Genomic DNA, 23,222 nt, shown 5'->3' with positions numbered 1-23,222 from the left:
CAGGCTCTGGGTTGTTTTCACAGTTTCTGCTGTGTATTGTTCTCTAATTTATATCAAATCCATAATGCAATTAGTAATGTCCCTATTCACAGTCCCATCAATTTTGGATTTTATAATTTCACTTATTTTGCTAACTTATCAGACATGGTTTTGGACTATCAAGCAATTTTTCTCAAAGCATGGGGTATGAAGCTCCTGTATCAGAATCACTTGGGACGCTTGTTAAAATGTTCAGAAATTGAGCTCTCTTGCAGATCTTCTCAAAGTGCCTCTTGAGATGGAATCTGGAAATCCCCATGTTGAACAAACTTTCAAGGCAATTCTTAACCACTCTAAAGCTTCAGAACTACTGTTTTATAATTATCTTAATTTGTATTTTTTAAACTGAGAATAAGGCTTAGCATAATATCTTAGACCTGTAAGTATTATATAGGCAACTGGCAGGTTTTCATAGTAGTAAACAAATCTCCCAAATCTTGTTCCTCCTCCCCACATTCCTCTCTATTTGCCTGATCTATAGAATTCCAAATGTTAATATTTTAGGGAACACATAAATTGCAGTTCCATCTGCTGTAGCTGTTACAGACATCCTATTATTATAATACCCACATAAGCTAAGGTTGGAAAATGAAATGGATGGTGTGGTCATGAGTTTGAAAGAGCTGATTGGCTGTACCTTGGCCAAAGAAGTAGTAATTTCCTGGGAAAGAAATAGGAACATAACATCCCAGACAAATAAAGTAACTAAGACAATGGAATTAACAAAAGGCTTCTCATATTTTTATGTACAAGATATATTGTTAACACATTCAGTCCATTTCAGTTTGCTTACCTTTAAAATTTACTCGATCCCTGAAACATCTCCTTCATTTTTTGTTAATAAGAGATCAGTTAAAAAAAAAAAAAAAAGGAAAAACTAAGTATGGAAGGACTGAGGAATAAGTGTGTGTATGGTCAGAGGGGAAGTGCCAGAAATAAAGAAAGTTTAGCAATAAGAAAAATTCTTACTGACTTCAAGAGATATTGATGAAAAACTGAGTTATAAAATCAATATATCATGTAATTCTATCATAGACACAGCTAAAAATAGTGCTTTGTTCTCGCATCTCATACTTTCTTTCTCCCTAAATATATCCAGACAGTAAATGTACAGTTAAGCCAAAACGGAGTTGGATAGGCATGAAGTAATAAACTGCTGTTTCCCAACCTCTAAAATCAGGAGGGAAGTGCGTTTATTTGAGAGGACATTTTGAGAAAAGGGATTAAATTATGGAGAAAAACATGCTTTTCCCCCCTCTCGCTGAGTAGAGCCTCACAGAGAGAATGGAACTAACTTTTCTTCAACACTTAGTGTGGACAGTCACTGGGCTAGAGGCTTTAGTACACATTTTCTCAAAAAATTGTTGAGCAAGCAATAGTTTCCATATATATATATATATGTATGTATATACATATACATATATATACCTATAGGTATATATACCTATAGGTATATATACATGTATATACATATACATATATATACATATATATATATATATATATATAGCTTCCGAACAACGCACAAAATCTGAAGTATCGGGGAACTGTGCACTTGTAGAGAGACACTTAAGTCAATCCTTTTGCCTGATCCTCAGACCTTTTAATGTATTTTCAATTCCTTAGTATATCTCCCACCTGAATGAGTCTTCATGTCCTTTTATCCTCAGAAACTGCCAATATAAGTAACATCTAGAGTGAGTGTGTGCATGTGTATGTATATGTGCACACAACGAATATATAATACATCCATTTTTTAAACAATTTTTCATCGATATCTTTTATCTTGTTAAACTTTTCTACCACATCATTTTAATGAATCTACTATATTCCTTTACAGGTACCATAACTTGTTTAACTAGAAGAATTTTAAACATAGAATCAGTTGAAACTCAGTGGGAAAGCATCTTCCTGAACTAGGAGTAGGCATCTCTTTTTCTGAATCTGTGTCTTCCACCACTGACCTTTGCTGGACTGCAGAATGGTCACATAGCATTTCAGCTTGCCCACCTCTAAACTATCTGTTGACTACTCATTTCCCTCCAGAAGATATAGTGAAGTTCCATAGCCGTATTATCAGGCAAGAGATAAAAATTCAGAAGTATAAATGACAGTGACTTAGGCTTATACAATTTTAGACATAGAATCTATTTGAAAAATGATCTAGACTACCATCTTACTTTCTAGAAAAGATGATGGAGGCCCAGGAAATTCAAGTGCCTTGTCCAGGGTTAGGTGCGTAGAACCAAGATTAAAACTGCTTCTCAAATCCGAGTTTGAGGCTCATTCTACTTTTTTTTTTTTTTTTTTTAATTTTTTTTAACGTTTATTTATTTTTGAGACAGAGAGAGACAGAGCATGAACAGGGGAGGGGCAGAGAGAGAGGGAGACACAGAATCTGAAACAGGCTCCAGGCTCTGAGCTGTCAGCACAGAGCCCGACGCGGGGCTCGAACTCACGGACCGTGAGATCATGACCTGAGCCGAAGTCGGACGCTTAACCAACCAAGCCACCCAGGCGCCCCTCATTCTACTTTTTTACTACTGCTTTCCCAAGAGATTACTTTTATGCACAGTGGAATAATAACAATCATGCCTAGCATTTGTGTTTTATTTTCAACTCACTGTATTCTCTGATTGAATTTTCTTACCTCTCTAAGGTAAACCACATGATCCCCCTTTTTTCTACTAGGAACTAGGGTAAAGAGAGATAAGAAATATGCTGAGACAACATACATAGTTATAGAGGTGGGGCAACTCATCAGAGTAACGTCTTTGATGCCTGTACTATGCTAAGTCTTTTATATGCACTATCTTGTTGTTTGTTCACTTCAGTGAGGTACTGTTACCAGCTCTGTTTTACAGATGAGGAAAAGACATTTCAATGATGCTGAGATCACTCACTAGGACGTGACATAACTGGGATTCGAATCCAAATTGCCTGACTCCAAAGCCCACACTCTTAATTACTTTATCATGTTGCATTCATATGTTAGTTCAGTCTTTTCATTTAATTCTTTATTTACTCACCAAACAATTGTGAAGGTCCATTTGATGCCAGCCTCCATGCCCAGTGCTAAGAAGAAAAACAACAACAAATGAGACATGGTCCAGAGCCCAGGAGAGAGACTTTGATATGTAAAATTATAACACTATGTTGCAGGAACTCTGATAGAAAAATATCCAAGGTCAGGGAGGTAGGGGAAATTTAATTTGTACCGCTGAATCCTTAGCATTGAATGCCCTTTCCAGAAATCTATGACTCATAAAGGATGAGTTTGTGTGGGCCTCAAGAAACCAGCTTTGACCCTCAAGTAGAAGTCTGGTGGCTCAGTGGGAATCTGACAAACTATCATGATATTTTAATAGCCCTGCCTGCATCAAGTTCCTTTATGAAAAGGAGGTGAGACTCTTGACATGATACTTGTGATATTGGCAAGGATTGATCATGGAAATGGCCAGGAAGCATTTGTTAAATGGCAAAAAGCCTAAAACATAGTTCTAAACATGCCTCAAATTGGACTAAGTACAATTTAGATTTTAAATTAAAATTGTTGGCACATGTATTATCTCCTTGGGCTGCTACGATAAAATACCATTGACTAGGAGGCATAAACAACAGAAATTTATTTTCTCATGATTCTATTACCAGCCCTATTTTACAGATGAGAAAAAGAAATTTCAATGAGGTTGTGGTCACTCACTAAGATATAACTGGGATTGAAATCCCTGGATTCTTGACTCTGGAGCCTGGGAAGTCCAAGATCAAGGCTCAGGCTGGTTTGAACCTGGTGAGAGTTCTATTCGAGCCTTGCAAGTGGCAGCCTTCTTGCTGTGTCCTTACGTGGTGGAGAGCAAGTGGTATATTTCTCTCCTCTTCTTATAAAGCCCCTAGTTCCATCAGGAGGGCTCTATACTCATGAACTTATCCAACCCTAACTGCCTCTCAAAGGTCCCACCTCCAAATGTCATCACACTGAGGTTTAGGGCTTGGACATATGAATTTTGAGGGGATACAATTCAATCTACACTGGTGGCATTGTGCAATCACCAACAGTCTGAAACAAATAGTATGCGCACACATTTATTATTCACTGTTTGTGTGAGCCACATTATCTTCCACATATACATCTTGCACCTTTATGTATTCTTATTTTTACTATGATAGTTCTGAGAAGTTTGAATGAAAAATTCAGTTATTTGCTTAGGAGCTAAAATGAGTGACATGGAGAAATTAGCAACAATAAAAAAATAAGAAACCATGCCCCTATGGTTTGAGTTGCAAATGAGAAGTTTCTGCTCAAAGCCTTGGAAACAAATTAAGAATTAGCATAAAAAGTTAAACACTGAAGTCATGCCTTAAAGCTGCTAGTAACACTTGATAATATTGGTTTAATTTTGGGATATGTTTGCAGGTAGAGTTAATCTTTCATTACAATGAGTAGAATAATAATAAAAATTAGCAGAATAAGAGACTGGTGAACAAATGAAATCAAGTTTTATCAGCGAACAACAATTTGGAGATCACAAATAATGATATTGTGATATTCTAAAAAATGAAAAATTTTATTTTATTCTCTAGGCAGAGCAAAAGCCCTTTTGAGCAATAAAGAATGGTGGATTTAAAGACTTGAGATTATTCCCACCAGCCCAATATGCCTTGACAAATCTCTAACTACTCTGAATTTTCTCATATGTAAAATGAACCTTTCTCTCCCTCTCTCTCCCTCCCTTCCTTCCTCCCTTCCTCCCTTCCTTCCTTCCTCCCTTCCTTCCTCCCTTCCTTCCTTCCTTCCTTCCTGCTTTCCTTCTTCCCTTCCTTCCCTCCTCCCCTTCCTTCCTTCCTTCCTTTTCTGCCAATGAGTACTTATTAAGGCTCTATTATATGCCCATTGAGGGCACCCATGCTAGGAGAAAAACTCTCAAAGCTAAAAAAAAACTTTCTCATAAGATAGGTTTAAATAAGACTTTGTATGAGAAAGGGCTGTAAAAATGTTCAACATTTTAAGTACATTAAGTACTTTTCCCTTTGGAGTTGACTTCTGATTTCAGGATTAATGAGCCAGGGGAGTTTTGTTCATGCCCTTATTAAAGGAAATAAGATTAGTGACTTAGATAAGTTGAAAACTGAGTTCATTAAACCAAATAATTTTGTATAGTTCCTCAAGTCCTCTATAGTTTCAGAACAATTAAAGCAAGCAAGGTAATACTAATTATACGTTCTGAATTTTAGAAAAAGTTGAAAATGTACCTGCTTCAACCTTATCATGTATTCTGAAAGTTAACCATAAAAATCGACTGAGCCTCTGAGGGTTTGATGATTTGGTGGGTCAATAGCAAAATGATCAAAATGACACACATTTTGTTCTCTTACTCATGACTGCATCACATTAATTGCATGCCTCCTGGGCACTGCAGTGCCAGCCCCCAGACTTTTGATTCCTGGGCACTATGCTTTCAGGGAGGCTGTGATCACCATGATGCATAAGCCCAGGTCTTTTCCAACTCTGCCACTATTTTGCTCCTTGTGGTTATCTGATTTAGTGTATTGGATGAGAAAAGACAGCATGATGGAATGACAAAAAAATCGCACCTTCCAGTTTCCTCCAAGAAGCCTCTTAGGAAATGGAGGGACAGAGAGACGGGGGGGGGGTGGGGAGAGAGAGAGACTCTTGGCTTATTAATATGTATTTTCCATAAATGCCTCAGAAATGAATGCTGCTTCTGAATCACTGAAGCCAATTACATCAATCTATAACAAAAAGTTCTAAAACACATCTCTTCTTCAGAAACACAAAGGGACATATCCCAAATGTATACTAGAAGAGCCTCTCTCTCACAGTGGAGTTGCTTAGAATTAAGAGCCACATACATTGAATTTCAAATTAAACAGGCCTACTAGTAATTGCTCAAAATGGAATTCTAGGCTTGAGGTTGGCAATGCTGTGGCGTATTTACAAGGGCTGAACTTGTCCTTGACACTTGACTACTGTTTTCTTTGAGAAGATACAAGGGCCAAAAATATGTTATATAAATCTGTCTATTTCATTCAGGTTTTGACAGGTCAGAGGGAACAAACACTTCTAATAGGATCAGACTACTCAGATAAATATTCAGAATTGTAAGATTGGCTTATTTACTCATAGGGGTTTTGATCATCTGTGGAATTTTGTTGGAAGAAGAGGGGCTTGAATAAACTAAGTTCATTTTATGTGGGGAACTTGCAAAAGTAAGGTTATTTTTGTTTATTTGCTTTTTACATAAAGCTTTTGATTAAAGAAAATAGTTGTGTAAAAGAATTCCATTTTAAGCAAACACCTTCATTATTGATAGCAGTCTCAGGAGAATGAATCAGTGTGTTTCTTTGAGCAATTGGTTTGTTTTTATCTCAATGGACTCTGTGTATTTTATAACTGATGTTTCCCTCTGCATTTTATCTGCTAGAAAGATTAGAGCCCAAATTCATAGCTCACTTTTTGCAAATGTATCAGACTTTATAGCAAGTACTTTGAATACAAACATCACTCCTAATTCTATCTCTTCTAAACTTTTATCTGGTTCATTCCACATATACCAAATATATTTTATCTTATTGCATGGTATCTTTTTTGAATTTTCCTAAGTATTTTTCTTGAAACAAAATGGAATGCCTATAGATAACAATTTTTCATAATATTGTTTGCAGGGTCAGCGAATGCACAGAAAATGACAAATATTAATATTTAAAACTAAGTGCCATTGGGTAGTCCTAAAATAAATTACTCTAAGCTGTAGTTTAGAAACAAAGTCCTGATAGTTTCAATTAATTCTGAAGTACATATAAATTATGACTACACAAAGCTTGGAAAAAGGATGAGGAATATTTCTATTTGTTTTTTTAAAACCTCCACATATAAGAGTGGGAACTGAATTCTCTACAGACCATGCCTGTGGCTGCTTTTTCCCCCCTGCTTGCAATTGCTACTTTTGAAGATTTTAGGGACAGGCCAACATTAGTAATTATTAGTTTGCACTGTTCTTGCCATACTAGTTGCTAAACTACTGAAAACTATTGAAATACATCCATTTCTGTTGGTAGAAAGACCTTGCACTGCGAGTTTCCTTCCAGGCATTCTGTCCATTCTGGCCATCCTCTTACATACCAGAACCTTGCCTGTAATTCATCAACTAAAGGCTTAATGCCTGACACAATAGGTGGCCTCTGGTAACCTGCTCCATTCTGTTACCCCTACATAATGATTTTAAATGTTTTGAATATCATCTCTGGTCTACATGTGCAAACCAAGGTAAAATCTTGTACAACTAATGAATAAATTGGAGAGCCAAAATGGTAAAGTAAAAAAAATCTGGATCCTCCCCCTTAAAAGAAAAAAGATTGGAGGGAGTATAAAATGGATTTGGATAAAACCTTCAACCAATTGATTATCTAATCAGTAAGTATTTTTGAGTTTTTAGTATGTCTTTATCACTGTGCTAGGCATTTTAGAGGATATAAAGAAACGTAATACCCAGTTGGGGAGGTGACAATATGTCTGTGACAAGATAATTGCCAACCCAGGTAAGTACTATATGTTAGAGACTTCAGAGATGAAGAGAACACTGATTGAGTATAATTAAGAAGATTTATTTGGGGAGGCAGAACTTGAGCTGAGTCTTTAAGAATGAGAAAGATTCACAAAGGTGAAGGTAAAAATTTAATTCTATTCTGCAGAATCAAAGCTAAGGATGCTGTATCACTGTCTTTATATGTGATTAACATATCTCTTATCAAATTAAGAACTCCAATGATTGCTTTTGGCCTGCATCCTTGTGTGACATCAGTTCTCAGTCCATGGACTTGTAGGTCTCCACTGGCCATGGTAGCCTGATGTGTTGGAAAGAACTTCTAGGGAGAGCCACAGCTGCCCTCCAAAAAGTCAACTTTAGGTTGGCTCTGAATTCATAGGCTACTCACATAAGATTCCATTTTTGTTTAAATGAAGAGATGGAACTAGCGACCCATATTCTTAACAAATCTGTATAGGTGCTGATTAAATCCTCTCATTTTGCATTTAGCTATGTTCTGCTTCTGGTATGCAGACCTGACTTCTTGACTGCAGGCTCCCAGACCAGAATTTGGTGCTCTCTGAGCAAACTTAAGGGAAACTCAAACCTGAAGACCATGGTGTTAATAAACAAAACCAAACCAAATCAAAACAGAGCTTCAAAGAGCCATCACATGTAACTGTATTACAGAGATGTAGAAGAATCTGTTTTCTAAAGGATGCAAACGAGCTGTGAGACTTCTTTGTAACACACAGTATGTTAAGAAACGGCTGTTCAGAAATGACATTATAATGCTGGTTCTTGGGATGGGTCTTGTCATATTTGCGTTTGTAAATATTTACTGGGGGAAGACTATGAATAACATTGCACAGAGTTATTTATCCACAGGCTCTGGGGTCTGAGTTTGACTTTGGGACTTTAGCTGTTTCACATTGCACTTCACGTCCTGCCCCCCATTGGTTTCTGACTGAAAACTGAAACTTCCCAAGGGGTTTTCAGGGAGCAGAAATGTTTCCCCAAATTAAATGAAAGTCCCATGATGGGTATATTCTCAACTGCTTTCAGGGAATTATAGCACTTAGAGAGGACTTTAAAGGGATGAGAGAAAGATGGAATGAAAAGAAGGCAAGACGTATGACTTTTTCTTCTTCTTGTATCTGTGTTGATTACTTACGTTCAGAAACATACTGAGAGGCAAACATGTGACATTCAGCTAGTCTTTATTTTTCTTAATGTTTATTTATTTTGAGAGAGATAGAGAGCAAGCAGGGGAGGAGCAGAGAGAGGGAGACAGAATCCCAAAACAGGCTCTGCGCTATCAGCTCCAAGCCCAATGTGAGGCTTGAACCCACAAACTGTGAGATCACAGCCTGAGCCGAAAGCAAGAGTTGGTGACTTAACTGACTGAGCCACCCAGGCGCCCCTCAGCTAGTCTTTAAAACCATTGCACGTGCATGTTATTGGGGCTTTTATAACTAATTATTTTTGCCTCAGAGGGCTACTGTTATTTGGGAATTTCTATGGCTTGAATACTATGAGAATCTTCTTAGCTAGGAGGAAAAGGCCAATCAAACATGTACCACAGAACTTAAAAGTTTAGATTCAGACACTGCATGGATTTAGGGAGAAGACTTGTACTGAAATGAAAGGAAATAAAAGGGTAGCATGCAGGAACACCTGCTGATTAGAAGGTCCCTGTGTTTTCATTTTTACTTTTCTGTTCCATTATAAACTTGATCAGAGAGTTAGTTTCCCTCAGCTATCTTGGACATTCCTGCCTGCAGGTTTACATAAATGCAATATTGCACAAGGAAACCTCAGAACAGCATTAGATTAGAATATCAGAAGAATTTTTTTTAAGAGTTGTACTGCCAGTTTCCAGAGTCCTTAATATCACACACTAGCTAGTTTACACCCCTGGTGACAGTCAACTGTGGAAACAATTGGTTCCTCAATCCTGCATTATTTAATTCTTAAAATTAACACCCACCTTACTTCTCACATCACCTTTGGTATATCAGATAGGAGGCCACAACGTTAGTCAATTATCACTTGCATCTTTTTTCCAGGCACTTTAGAGATCAATTTCAGGGTAATCTGATCCCACAGGCAATCCAATTGGTCATCTCTGTTGTTTCTGGATTGCAAGATTAAGCCTAGTGTAAGGATGCTCCAATACACAGCCCTCTTTTACCTTTCTATTTATTGCCAACCATTGCTAGAAGCATTGAATCTTGCGGCTTTAAAAATATTATATTGAATCTCTTCTACAATATTCCTATTCAGTGACCATCCTAGCTAAGGGTTCCACTGACTGTAAAAAGTTCTTTCTCATGGAAAGTGAAGTTCTGCTTTGCCATGCTGTCATGTTCTGGACTGCTTAGTTCTACCCTCTTGGTATGTAGTAGGATTATAAGCTCTCTAACACATGACAGCCCTTGGAAGGCTGAAAACAGTTGCATTTAAGAAAATGAGAGATTCCTTCCCTCACTTTCTGGTTAGATTCAAAATAATAGTCATAAGCTTCCTGCTTTACTTAAGCTTTACATAAGCTTTCCAGTTCCTTTAGGCCACCAACTTCATCTACTTCACACATGGGCTCATTTATACCTCTATGTCACGGTAAAGTTAGGAAAACCCAAAACACACTAAGGTATTTCACAAGGAAATTTAATATAGGGAGTTGGTTAAACAGGAGTTGGAGGATTTAAAAATAAAGCAAAAAGCACCAAGATACAGAGGGAATAACTGTAGAATACAGCTATCACTCTAGGGCTGGGGACCCTCAGGGGAATCCAGTGTTTGGGAGAGGGGTCTTGCAGAGCAGGGATCGAAGAAATGGTGCTGTCTGAACTGTTTCTAGTTTCTCTCGAAGTTGAAGAGGAACTTTGTGGAGCTGACCTTCAGACTTCTGAGGAGAGGTGCTAGGCTGCTGTCACACCTCATCCACTGAAGAAAGAGCCCTATGACACCAGCAATCAGACAACTGGGAAGATGGTGGTGCTCACTGGTGCTGACCCCTCAGTAGCTTGGAGGAGGGCCTCTGTTAAGCTGGGGCTCAGCACTTGAGTTTGGGGAGCTGCCTGCTTAGTGATTTTATCCCTGGGGAGAGGGTGATGACCCTGGTTCTGAGAGTGCTGAAGAAGGCCAGAGGCTGAATCCAACAGGAAGAAGAAATAACCTTCTCCCATTTTCTAGTCTTCGGTCTCCCTCCAGGGCATCCTATTGGCAGAACCTAGCAGGACAACAACTGGTAAAGGAGAAATACATGTTGCAGACCTCTGGCCCATTTCCCAAAACAGAGTAAGGAATAAAGAAGGATGAAATTTGGAACTGAGACAAAATGGCCCAGAAAATTACTTATAAAAACTCATTTTTCTTAACTTAAATAGAAACTCAAATAAAGATGGATCAATTTCAATTATATTTTCAGAGAAGGACTAAATTTTTAATAGGAATATTAGCCTATTTATTCATACGAAGTCACACAGGAAGAGTTGCTCCATCATCCCAATTTATTTTACTTGGGTTTTTTGTTGTTGTTGTTTAACTTTCCTGTAAATCAAATTTTCTCTAGCTTGAAGATTATGAATTTCTTCTTTGGAGACTTCTTCATGTCTCAAATGTATTCCCTCTAGTGTCTAATTTCATGGAATAAAGAATATCAGAGTACAAGTTAACTGCTAAAACTCAAATTACCAAAATAGAAACTCTACAGACTAACTCGCTCGGGAGGTTAAAATTGAAGTAAAATTAACACCACTGACCTCATTCAAAACTTTCCTTGTCAGAGTGCTAAGGATGAAAAGGAAAATATATTGATGTCGACATACAGCCTCCTCTGAAAAGTGACACAACATCTTCTCATATAATAGCCTTGATTTTCTCCTTCTTGGTGGGAGAAAGCACTGACTATAACTTCATGCATTTGGTGTGCAAAGAAAGAAAACTTTACCTTTCTCCAAATTATTCTAAGGTTTTCTGGACTGAGGACCATGGAGGCAGGTGAAAGATGAGGAAAGCAACTTCCTGATCTTGAAAATGCTTTCATTTTTTTGGTATAAAATTAAGAGCACTAGTCTAGGAATTTGTGTTGTCTATTTCTTGCCCTGGTTCTGCCATTTGAGACTGAGACCATTTGTAAGCAGCTCTTTGAGCCTCAGCTTCCTCTATTTGACAGAAGAATATGGGCAATGATCTTCAAGGTTTTTTAGTTTTAGTAGTCTGAGAAAAAGCCATTCTAGAATGTTCTTGATTTTGTTTTCTCTTTTAGAAGTAGGGGGTTGGGGAAAGAGAAGAGGGGAAGAACTGTAATGACTGATAATAATAATAATAATTATTATTATTATTACTGTTTCAATGTTAGTCGTCCCTCTTCTTTCTGAGTAGCAATGAACTCTAGAGTTGAAAGTCCATGTGACATTTTAGAATCAGACTTTGGTTTTAATTCCAGTTCTGTCTTATAAGTTGTGATCTTTGATATTACATGACATCACTGGGCCAAAGAGTCTCTTCTATGAAAGAGGGATAATAAAATCAGTCCAAGATCTTTTTGAGGAGAACATAAGATGATAAATATGAGATCGCCAACATGATCCTTCATACCGATAATATTAATAAAATGGTTAATAGCAATTGCCAACTAATCATCTTGCCTGTGCTTCTCTGGTATACTGGCATGCAGCGTTATCAAAGCTATTCTTTGCCTACTCGCTTCCATGCTGGCATGTGACCAACTCACACAGAGTGTGGCCCAAAGCGTGTGCCAGCGCTGCTACATTTACATCAGCCTAGATTTCTTTCCGAGTCCCTGTGTGCGCGCATGCATGCACAAGCATGTGCCCTTAGTGGACAGCTGGCAAGGTGATCTTCCCTCTTCTGTTGTCTTCCATTCTCTAATACGTAAGAATTCAATAAGACTGGTCTTTTTCTGCTGTAAAACAAAGATAAACTCAAATTTGTCTTAAAATCAGACTAGTTATCCATGTGTAAGGATAAAGAAATTATTGGCATTGTCGTTTTGGAGATTGGTGAGGCTACGGAATAAAATACGGGAGTTTAAGGAGTAAAAGATTCTTTCTACCTCTTCTAAACCACATCTCCGAACAACACAAAATTATAGGATGATTTACTGATGAAACTTCATTATGAGATAGATTCTTTTGCTCTCTTTTTTTAAATTAACATCTAGTAATAGTATTACATAAATATGTAGGTAACTGAGACCAAGAAAGGTTAAGTGTCCTATTTCAGGACACTAGTGAGTTTAGGCAACGCTAAGAATGGAAAGTCCTTCTGGGTTTATTTTTCAAATTCCAATGGCTTAACCTTTTTGAGGGATGTGGTGTCTGTCCCAGCCGCTTTTGCAGTGGGCCCCCAGGCTCACAGCCCTTTATGTTTCAGTGCAACAGATGGCACCAAACAACGTGTGCCTTCTTGGTGAACCCCCTTCCCATGCTGGTACCAGGCTCCGTAACAGCAGGCGCTGATCAGAGCCTAATGTGCTGATCACAGCTCGGGCTCCTTGTTTTCTTAAAGCACAATGTCTCTTTGTCCCCACCCCCCCATTTATTCTGAGCCCTTCAGCAGCTCAGCACAGCAAGCTTGACAGGACCTGTCTTCCTCTACTGTTAATTTCACAGCCGGATGAGTAGAAAGGTAATTTATATGGGTCAGTCAGATTTAAAATGCTGCTATGTCTCCTGACGAGGTGGAATGAGAGGATTTAAAAGAATTATTAGTGTGGTCCAGAGCGGCAGTCTGTGGTTTCTTCGACACAGTCCTATACCTTTTCCATTTGGTAAATGCCCCACGTGGCCTCCACATGTTGACTGTGGATTACAACCAAGATGAGAAGCAAGCCACTGGGGGAAGATTTTTGTTTTCATTTATTTTTAATTAATTGCAAACTTCCTCTTTCATTTGGCTTGCCACGCTCTGCAGATCCTGGTGACACAGGAGCTCTGCCAGCATTAGGAGCCGCTGTGCCGAACTGTGAGCGGCTTAAAAGTACCAGCCAGCTGCTTTGCACTCAATCCTCAGGGAAGGTTTGAAATAAATTTGCATGCTTGGAATTCACCTTCAAAAATGATCCAGTTGATGTTGCTGAAATCCATCTTTCTCCTTCCTTAAATCTCTCCTTAAATTACAATGTTTGTAATTACAAATTATTATTATTCAAAAGATAGTTATTAATTTTTAGGGGATAAATAGAGTGTCTATGTGAAAGTCATAGAGAGTTTTTCCTGCCCTTCAGATCTTTACTGAAATCCCTGTAACTAGTAGTTTATATAAGGAAGGGATGATGTTTAACAAAAGAGCCAAAAATAAAAATAAAAAAAAGAAAGAAAGAAAGAAAAGAAAGAAAGAAAAAAAAAAAAGAAAAAGGGGGAAAAAAAAGCAAGCCACGGTGGGAGAAACCCCAGGGGCTTGAGAATCAGTTACATCTCTTTTGAGGTCAGACAGATGTGGGCTGCATCTTCTGCTGCTGAATAACTATGTGATCTTGGGCAAAATTATTCAAAATTATTCAACAACCCCAAATCCTCAGATTTTTCATCTGTAAAATAGTTGTAAAAACTAAATATGATTACCAAAATGACACATCTTGTACCTCTGTTGCATATTCTATACATGGTAGCACTTATTAATATAATCTAACAAAAACAGAAGTACAAATTACCAAAATGTGGAATCTATGTGTTTTAAAATATAAGTTGAAAGTTTTCTGTTTCAATAAGATGGAGGATAATAGAGACACGCTCTGGCTACAAACACCTAGAAAATGGGAACATATACAATAATAATGATAGCAACAACAACAAAATTATTGGATATCTGAACCCCTAAAACAGAAGTAGAATTCTCCCCATGAGTAATAACTGAAGAAAGAACTAGAAACCTGAATGGCAACTAGAAGCCCTGAGTGGGCTAAGCATTCCCTGCCTTGGGAGGGACATATGGGTCCCTGGGAATCCAGATGCTTTGGTCTGAACACCTAGATGGAGTCCAGAGAGGGGGCCTTGGGCCCAGGCAAGGAAGGAAAGGTAACACTGAGACTGCCGCCTAAGGACAAGTCCCTTCAAGTGTTTTGAGTCTAAATGAAAAGGTGGCCTTAAAACAAAACAAAACAAGACAAAACAAAACAAAACAACAAACAAACACCCAGTTAGGCAGCATGGGGAGATAACAAAATATTATAGAAGCTGAGTAAAAATGAAGACATCTCCCTGGGAAATCATGAGCCCTTGTCTTTGCTTCATTGGGGCTTAGACACGATTTTACAATTCTCTGGGAAATTCCAAGCCTAGAAATTTACATACAATTTGCCCCCAAATTAAGTAAAATCTAGTGAAATAACAAAATGAATAAAACAGAGAAAAAAAGGGGGGATGATAGTGTCAATAGAAGCAAACACTGGTTCTTTGAAAAGACAAAATAGGAAGATTTTGAGCAACAATAAAAAAGAAACAGAGTGTGGGCAGAGGTAAATCATATTTGGAACAAAAAGGACAATTGCAGATTGAATGTATGTGTGTGTGTGTGTGTGTATTCAGAAACTATATGGAGATAAATTTGAAAGCTTTAGTCAAAAAAATAAAATTCTAGAAAAATTACCAAATTTACCAAAATGACTACACAGAAGATGAATAGTTTTATAACTGTGAAAGAAATTGAATCATAGTTACAAATAAATGCAAATAAAGTTAATCAAACAGAGGGTTTTACAGCCAAGTTCTACACATTTAAGAAAGATATATAATTACTTTTTTAGATAAACTCTTCCAGAGAGTAGAAAGAAGATGCTTTAGCACACATGGAATGAGTACAGTAAACATTGGAAATCCAAACTTGTCAGAATTGTAGTACCACAAAGGAATACTGTTGGCTGATATCATTTGTGACAACAATGCAAAATCGTAAATGAAATATTCATAAAACAAATCCAACAGTGTATTAAAATGGATAGCATGTATTTCATTTTAGAAATACCAAGATGGTTTAAATTAAACAAATCTATTAATTTTATTCATTATATAAAGAAATTGAGGTTGAAAAACATAAATATCTCAACAGATTAAAACCATGATTTGATACAATTCAGTACCTATTCAGGGTAAAAAAAAAAAAAAAAAAAAAAAAAAGCAATCCAGACATTTAACCAGAATTAGAATTGGAAGATAATTCCTTAATCTGGTAGACTTTTCGTTGATAGAATACCAACCAAAAACTTACAGCAGAATTATATTTAATGGGGAAACATTACAAGTTCTATTAAATTCCTTGTAAATGATGCTTGCTATCACTACATTTTCATTTTGTACTGGAGACTTTAGCCAGTGCAGTAAGACAAATTAATTATTTAAAACTTTTTAAATGTGAAAAAATCAGAAAGAAAAAAGTAGACTTTGCTCATGATATAACCGTCTCAGAGAAAAATGTAGGAAAGGGGCACATGGATGGCTCCGTGGGCTAAGGGTCTGGCTCTTGATTTCAGCTCAGGTCATGATCTCACAGTTGTGAGATGGAGCCCCACACTGACAGCACGGAGTCTGCTTAAGATTCTGTCTCTGCCTCTCTCTCTCTCTCTCTCTGCTCCTCCCCCACTTGCTCTCATGCTCTCTCTCTCTCAAAATAAATAAATAAATATTTTAAAAAAGAAAAGAAAAATGTAGGAAACTACAAGCTATTAGTACCAATAATAGTTCATCTAGATTTCTAGATATAAGACCAATGTACAAAATCAGTAGTGTATGTTCATATCCTTCATAAAATGTAGTAAATGTACCTAAAGGTAAATATAGCAAGAGAAGTGCAATATCTTTATGAAGACAATTACAAAATTTTACTTGAAGGACGTAAAAGAGGAGTTAAATTCACAGAGAGAAGACATGTGCAAAGATTGGAAAACTTAATATTAAAAGGATGGTAATTCTCTAATTAATGTATAAAATAAATTTAATTTCACAGGACTTTATAAGATGACTCGAAATGTCACACAAGAGTAAGAAGCACTGAGAATGGACTAAAATAATTTTATGGAAAGACATGAAGAATAAGACACCAGGAGAAGAAGGAGAATAAAAAGAAGAGACCTATCCCAGGAGAAGTAAACTTTTATATTATCATATTAAACGAAACAGTATTACTGACATGGAGGGAGTTCAATGGAAAAGAAGGGAGTGCCTAAAGACACTCATCCCTATGTAGGAACTTCGTGTAAAGTGGAGTAGCCTTACCAATGTAAAAGGGAAGTTTGGGCTGGTCTGTAAATGGTATTGGGACAATAGGCTAGTCCATAGAGAAAAGAATGCTAGATTCCTACTTAATACTATACACAAAAACAAACTGCAGATGGACTGAATACTAAATGTAAAAATCAAAACTTTAAAAATTTCAAGAAAGAATACAGAATAATATTATATGACTTCAGGATAGAGGTATTACTTAAACAACAAAAGCGGCACCTGGATGGCTCAGTCGGTTAAGCCTCAGCTCAGGCCGTGACCTCAAGGTTCATGGTCGAGCTCTGTATTGACAGCTCAGAGCCTGGAACTTGCTTCGGATTCTGTGTCTCCCTCTCTCTCTGCCCCTCTCCTGCTTGTGCTCTGTCTCTCTTTCTCTCTCAAAAATAAATAAAACATTAAATATTTTTTAAAGAACAAAGAATAGCAAAATAAAAGAAAACCGTGATAAATTTGACTTCATTAAATTAAAAACCTGTGCATGTCAGAATACACAATTAACAGAGCTAAATAAATAAATAAATAATAAATAAAACAAAACAACCTACACTGAGAAAAGATATTTTCCATATATATAAGTAACAGAGGAATAGTATTCAGAATACATAAAGTCTTCTATAGATCAATAAAGAAAAGAAAAACAATCTTTTAGAAAATGGGTAAAGGATATGAAAAAGCAGTTTGTAAAAGGGAAAAGTGGAGTGCTTTATACATATATGAAAATACACTCAACTTTGTTGTTATATAGGGAATGCAAATTAAAATAGTAGTAGAAATAATTTCATCCCCAAGAGATAAGAAAGACAAGTCTGATATCATCAAATGTTGGTATGTGTGTAGGGAAACAGGACTTAGGTAATGTCAGCAGGAGAATAAATTGTCACAACCACAATTTCCACATGTTGTGGAAAACAGTATTTCATTAATGAGTATGCATGGAAACACATGTATCCTAAAATTTTATTTCTAGTTATACATCTTAGAAAAACTCTCACATGTGTACACAAAGAGTTGTACTTCAAAATTTTCATTGCAGGACTGTTTACAACTGTGAAAAAGTGAAAACGATCTAACTGTCCCTTCTAGAGGACTAGAGAGGTAAGTTGGGTTTACTTATGCAAGGAATACTACACAGCAGTTCAAATGAATTAACTAGATCTACATATACCATTATCAAAAAAACCTCATGAATCTTTAATGAAAAAAGCAAGTTATAAAAAGATACAGGCACTAGTAGTATCAGTTAAAATAAAATTTAAAAACACACCAAACAACAACATGCATTATTTATGCATCCATGCATATGTGGTAGAAGGGAATAACTTAAAAGGCAAAGATATATACATACTTTATCAGGGTGGTATCACTCAAAGAGAGGGGAAGGAAGGCACACTGCTGGTGAACTTTATCTGTGCCTGTATGTTTTACATCTTTAAAAAAAGTCAAACAATAAAGAGACATAATAAGCAAATGTGATCGAACAACGTATTTTGAATACGGTGGGGAGATATGTGAAGTTATGCCTTTTCTATATTTTTGTATTTGAAACATTTCAGAATTGGAACCAAATTTTTCAAAAGATAAATAGCCAAAATATTTTATATATTTCAGATGAAGCTAAGTGCCTCACTCTTCTATGGAGGGTTTGATGTGCCTCCAGTCCCCATCATCATCAGTCTTTGAGAATCACTGACAAGCATAGAATGGAATTGTTACCTGCCATTATTTTGTTACAATTTACTGCTTGTAATTTTTGTTATCAAAGTAATAGCATTTTCATTTTCCCAATTTGGAAGTATATTCTGATATTAATTATGCTTCTTAAATCTTGAGCATGCCTTTTGGAAATGCGTATATATGCTCTCTCCAACCCCATCTCACCTCATCCAATTGGGAATCACAGACAAAAAGAATTAGCAGTACACATACATATTTTTTGGAAAGCTCATTAACAGAGTCTAAGAGATAAGGGGACAAGTGTCAGAATTGGAGCCAGGAGTCCTAGCTGGCTGTAACTGTGGAACTATTTTCTTAACTTTTCTGTGCTTTTGTTTCTTTATCTTTAAAGTGGAGGTGTTGACTTACCACTAAATCCTTTCCAGCTCTAAGGTTTTGTAATTTTATGAAACACATGAGTGAAGTCAGTTATAAAACTAAATGGTGATTGGAATATATGAACTGAGGAAGAGCCAAAGGACTCCTCCGTGTCCCAATATCTCTTCCTCTGTCTTTGCCAGAGTGTCACTGTTTCAGATTAAGGTACTGAAGGCTGAAATTTGAAAGCAACTGTTCATGTAAATGTCTTGGTAGAAATAAATTTTAAGATAAGTATGTCAAATTCCTGGCTTCCTAAAAGATTCTGGGACACAGGGCTGGTAGTTTTGATGAAGGTGAGCCAGGATTGAGCCAGAATGTTGAAAGCACTGCCTTAGGAGGGATCCTTGTCCTTTAGAAGGATGCATAGGGCACTGTATGCTTGGGAATAATGGATCCTGAATAAGGGAAAGAGTGGACAGAGGAGGGTGGAGCAGAACCAAAGACAGCATTGTCACAAGTTCACAACAGCAGCTCTCAGTCACCTCTTAAATTCCAGCTGATGAAAGAACTGCTTGTCCGAGGGCTTGGGGGCCATCCCAACAGGTCATGACTCCACAGGGAAGAGGCACTGTAGTAGCTACCAGCATTGCTGCAGCCTCAACTCAATATCCATCAGGAGGGGGAAGACCATGCACCCTGTGGGCTGAGCAATACCACCTCCAGGCATTATGGCTCCTCCACCTAGGATGAGACCACCCATAGGCCCACCAACTGGGCTTCCCCCTGCTCGAAGGATGCCAATAGGCATGTCCCTCCAGGAATTAGACCCCCTCTACCAGGAATCAGAGGTCCACCAAGACCCTAGAATACTGTTGATCCTTCTTAAGTCACTTTCCCCCCTGCAATGTGTCTTGTGAAACTGTGTAAAGTATGGGCTTTAGTTCCCTCTTTGCTGCAATTAAAAAAAAAGCTGTTTGTTTTATGTAATGAGGAAGGGTGTTTCAAAATCTTTGGATCTGTGATAGAAGTGGTATTCTTATCTTAGGATGAAGTTGAAGAGGAGCCATTATTAGTCAAATGGCCGAAGAAAATATCCCAGTGGGTATGCCTCTTCACCAGTTCAGGGATCCTGGAACAATACCTACCCAGAACTTAGTGCTCAGTTAGAGTTACATTCAAGTTACGTTAGATTTAATAAAAAGCTGGGGGAAAAGAAGTTCATAAACTTAAACAATGAACAATCTATTCTTTTATCATACAGGAACTTCTGAATTGGTGTGGAACTTTTCAAGGATTCTACAGGAGTGATTTAAATGTAATTTCCTGGAGTCTTAATTGCTAATTATTTTAACTAAGAGTTCTAAATGAAACATTCTCTATTTTGAAAGCTTTAAAGAGTTTAAAGCAATTGCTGTCATTGGAAATGTGTTTAGTATCTGTTCTCAGGAGTGGAATCTAATCAGCCACGTAAGCCTGGTGACCTCAGAAATACAGCCAGAAGCATCAGCCTTAATTGTATTGAGAACTCAAAGTCCACCTGAGTGCGATACCACTTTAGATGGGTGCAAAGTTTTGGAACTTAAACTTCAGTGAATTCAAATATGGCCTTAAAATTTCTTTTCTTGACACCCAGATCTGGTCTATAGATCAACTCTTGATAAAAAATAAAAATTGAGATTGATGATTTGGAGGTAAGACAGCCACACAAGTCAGTTTTCTTTTTTCCTGATCATACCCTAAATGCCATTCTTTCAGTTAGTTCTGCCTCTTCTTTGCCAATCTCACATATTATATGTATATGTAAATACAGTACTTATAATAGTCACTGCCTACCAAGTATAAGCATTTCAATACTTAAGACCACATAGCTCAATCAAATGCTTTCAGAAGGTAGATAACTAACCCATTCTGCCATTTTTTAAATGTCCTGCTAAAATTTTATATTCCCACATTTAGGGCCCCAAAGAATTTTGTAGTAAAATGTTTGAGCTACTATAACAAGAGGTTGAGCAGAATTTTAATTTTTGCTCTGAGTTGCAGCAAGTCCCAAATCTGTGCAGGAAAGTTACCAGTTACCTAGAATTCTGAATGCAAGGAGCCAACAGTTGCTGGGACCAAACAACTTTCTGCAGAAAAGATGCCTTACCAACACAACTCTCCCTACCCCTAATCAACAGAAGAGAACTTCTGTGAATTCCCTTTTGGGAAACTCAGTGTTCCTGAGGATGGCTGCACCTCACTTACACTTTGTTTCCCGGTTGGATTTTTGCTTAGCCAGTAGACTTGCTACCTACCCCTGTACTGCTGAAAAGAAAGAAAAGGCAATTTGGGAGAGAAGTGACAGAACCCACAGATAAAGTGTGAGCTGGGTCTAAGATACACACCCTAGTTTTTCCTAATCCAACATTTCCTGGTTCTAAAAGTTGTCTGGACAAAGTAGATGAGTTGGGGGCTGTAAGTATGCCAGACATGCTAAGCTTCAAGGCGTAAATGGACCAGATCACGGACGATCTGTTGGGCATCTGCCAGTAGTCATAGAGTTCCCATCCAAATATTATGGGGATATCTATCAGGAGGCTCACTGTCTTTAGTAGTGAGGCATATTGGAGCTATCATACATCCTCATGGAGCCCACAGACAACAAGCAAGAATGGCAGTCTTGAGCAAACTGGTATGAAATGCAACCTTCCCAGTCAGGTGACATAGCATGTTCTCTCTTCCAGGGGTAACACCCTCTTCTTTTCCATGGCCACTCTCCTAGTTTAATCTCTCTCTGTCATTCTCACCACACCAACAGATTTTTAATCGTTTTCTGTGCACCTAGACTAGTTGTTCCATGTGTCATTCTCCAAACAGCTACTAGAATGATCTTAAGAAAGGCAAATCTAATCAAGTCACTTCCCAGATTGAAATTCTCTGATGGTTTCTCATGTTACCATTAGGATCATTCAGACCCCTTAATTAGCTTTCCTGGTCACTCTAACCTCATCTCTTGGCCACGATGAACTTCTTTCAGTGTATCCATATTGCCAAAGGACTCTCTTTCACTTCCAGTCTTTCATAGTATCTTCTATTCTGCCGGAGACACTCCTCCCTCAGATACCGTACCATGCTTTGGACCTGCTAAATGTCACTTGACCTTCACCTGGCAGATGAAATGTAACTTCCTAACAGTACACCTGACCATTAATTCCTGTGTCATTTGCTGCTCCCTCCCAGGTAGAGTTGAAAACCTGCTGCTTATTCACCAGCCTATCCTGTCCCAGGGTATATACTCAATAGATATTTGCTGAAAAAATAAGAGTTAATTGGGGACCATTAATCCGTGGGCACTAAAAAGATAAAGTCAGTTACCTTAATCAGATCAAACCTGGGCCTTCTGCCCACACCATATTAACATCTGACTGAGAGCAGATGCTAACATTATATCAAGGTATCAACAAGAGAATAGTGAATATAATCCATAATTTTTTAAACAACAAGTAAAAGCAAAAAACTTAAATCTTGTAACAGAGAAACTTCTGCTGACAGTAGTGCCTCATATACCTTTTCTCAAACTCGAACTATTCAAATTGTATTATTATTTATTTCCAACCTTTTATCTGTTAACTTGAAAATCATCTCCTTGTTCTCATTAATTTTTTTTTTCTGTGAGTGCAGGGAAAACAGGCACTTTATGAAATATTCATATTTAAATTTAGAGGCTAGCCTGTTAACTTTCTAGGTAGATTTGCCCAGTTTAGCAACTCCTCTCCTTGGGCTATCCAGGTCTCTCCTAACCAACAACTCCATGCAAATGTGTTCCCTTAAACTCCCCAGGAATATTCACCTTTGAAAAAGAAAAGTCAGGTTAGGTGTTTTGGTTACTCCATTAGTTGGCTAAGGCTGCTGTAACAAAGTACCACAAACTGAGTGGCTTAAACAAGAGAAATGTATTGTCTCTGTTCTGGAGGCTGGAAGTCAGAGATCAAGATCGACATCTTGGATGTCCTTTGGCCTGCAGAAGCATCACCCTGACCTCTGCCCTCATCTTCATATGGCATTCTTTCTGCATGTGTGTCTGTGTCCAAATTTCTCTATTTATAAAGATACCAGTCATATTGGATTAGGGGCATACCCTACTGCAGCTTGACCTCTTCTTAACTAATGACATCTACAAGGATCCTATTTCCAAATAAGGGCATATTCTGAGGTCCCAGGGATTAGGATTTCAACATACATGTTTTAAAGGGACATAATTCAACCCATAACAGTTAACAAACACAGAAACTTTTACTTAAGTGAAAAATAGAATTCACTGAAAAGGAACAAGGCAGTTTTGAAAGGTCTCAGTGATGGGGACTGCTCGAGTCTATCC

The 23,222-nt window shown here is 37.5% G+C and overlaps 1 protein-coding gene across 1 annotated transcript in view; it reads right to left on the bottom strand.

The window, feature by feature from the left end:
• The window catches only part of LOC132679183 (uncharacterized), a 326,750-nt gene that overhangs the window by 94,707 nt on the left and 208,821 nt on the right, over positions 1-23,222 (bottom strand). The window contains exon 3 of the mRNA XM_078435399.1: positions 3,069-3,114. Within this exon, the coding sequence (XP_078291525.1) occupies positions 3,069-3,114 (46 nt within the window). The remainder of the gene's footprint in view (positions 1-3,068; positions 3,115-23,222) is intronic.

The sequence above is a fragment of the Panthera onca genome, chromosome A2 (assembly GCF_046562875.1).
Source record: "Panthera onca isolate mPanOnc1 chromosome A2, mPanOnc1 haplotype 2, whole genome shotgun sequence".
Taxonomy (NCBI): domain Eukaryota; kingdom Metazoa; phylum Chordata; class Mammalia; order Carnivora; family Felidae; genus Panthera; species Panthera onca.
Note: the sequence above shows the minus strand (reverse complement) of the source record. Positions and strands in the feature narration are given on the sequence as shown.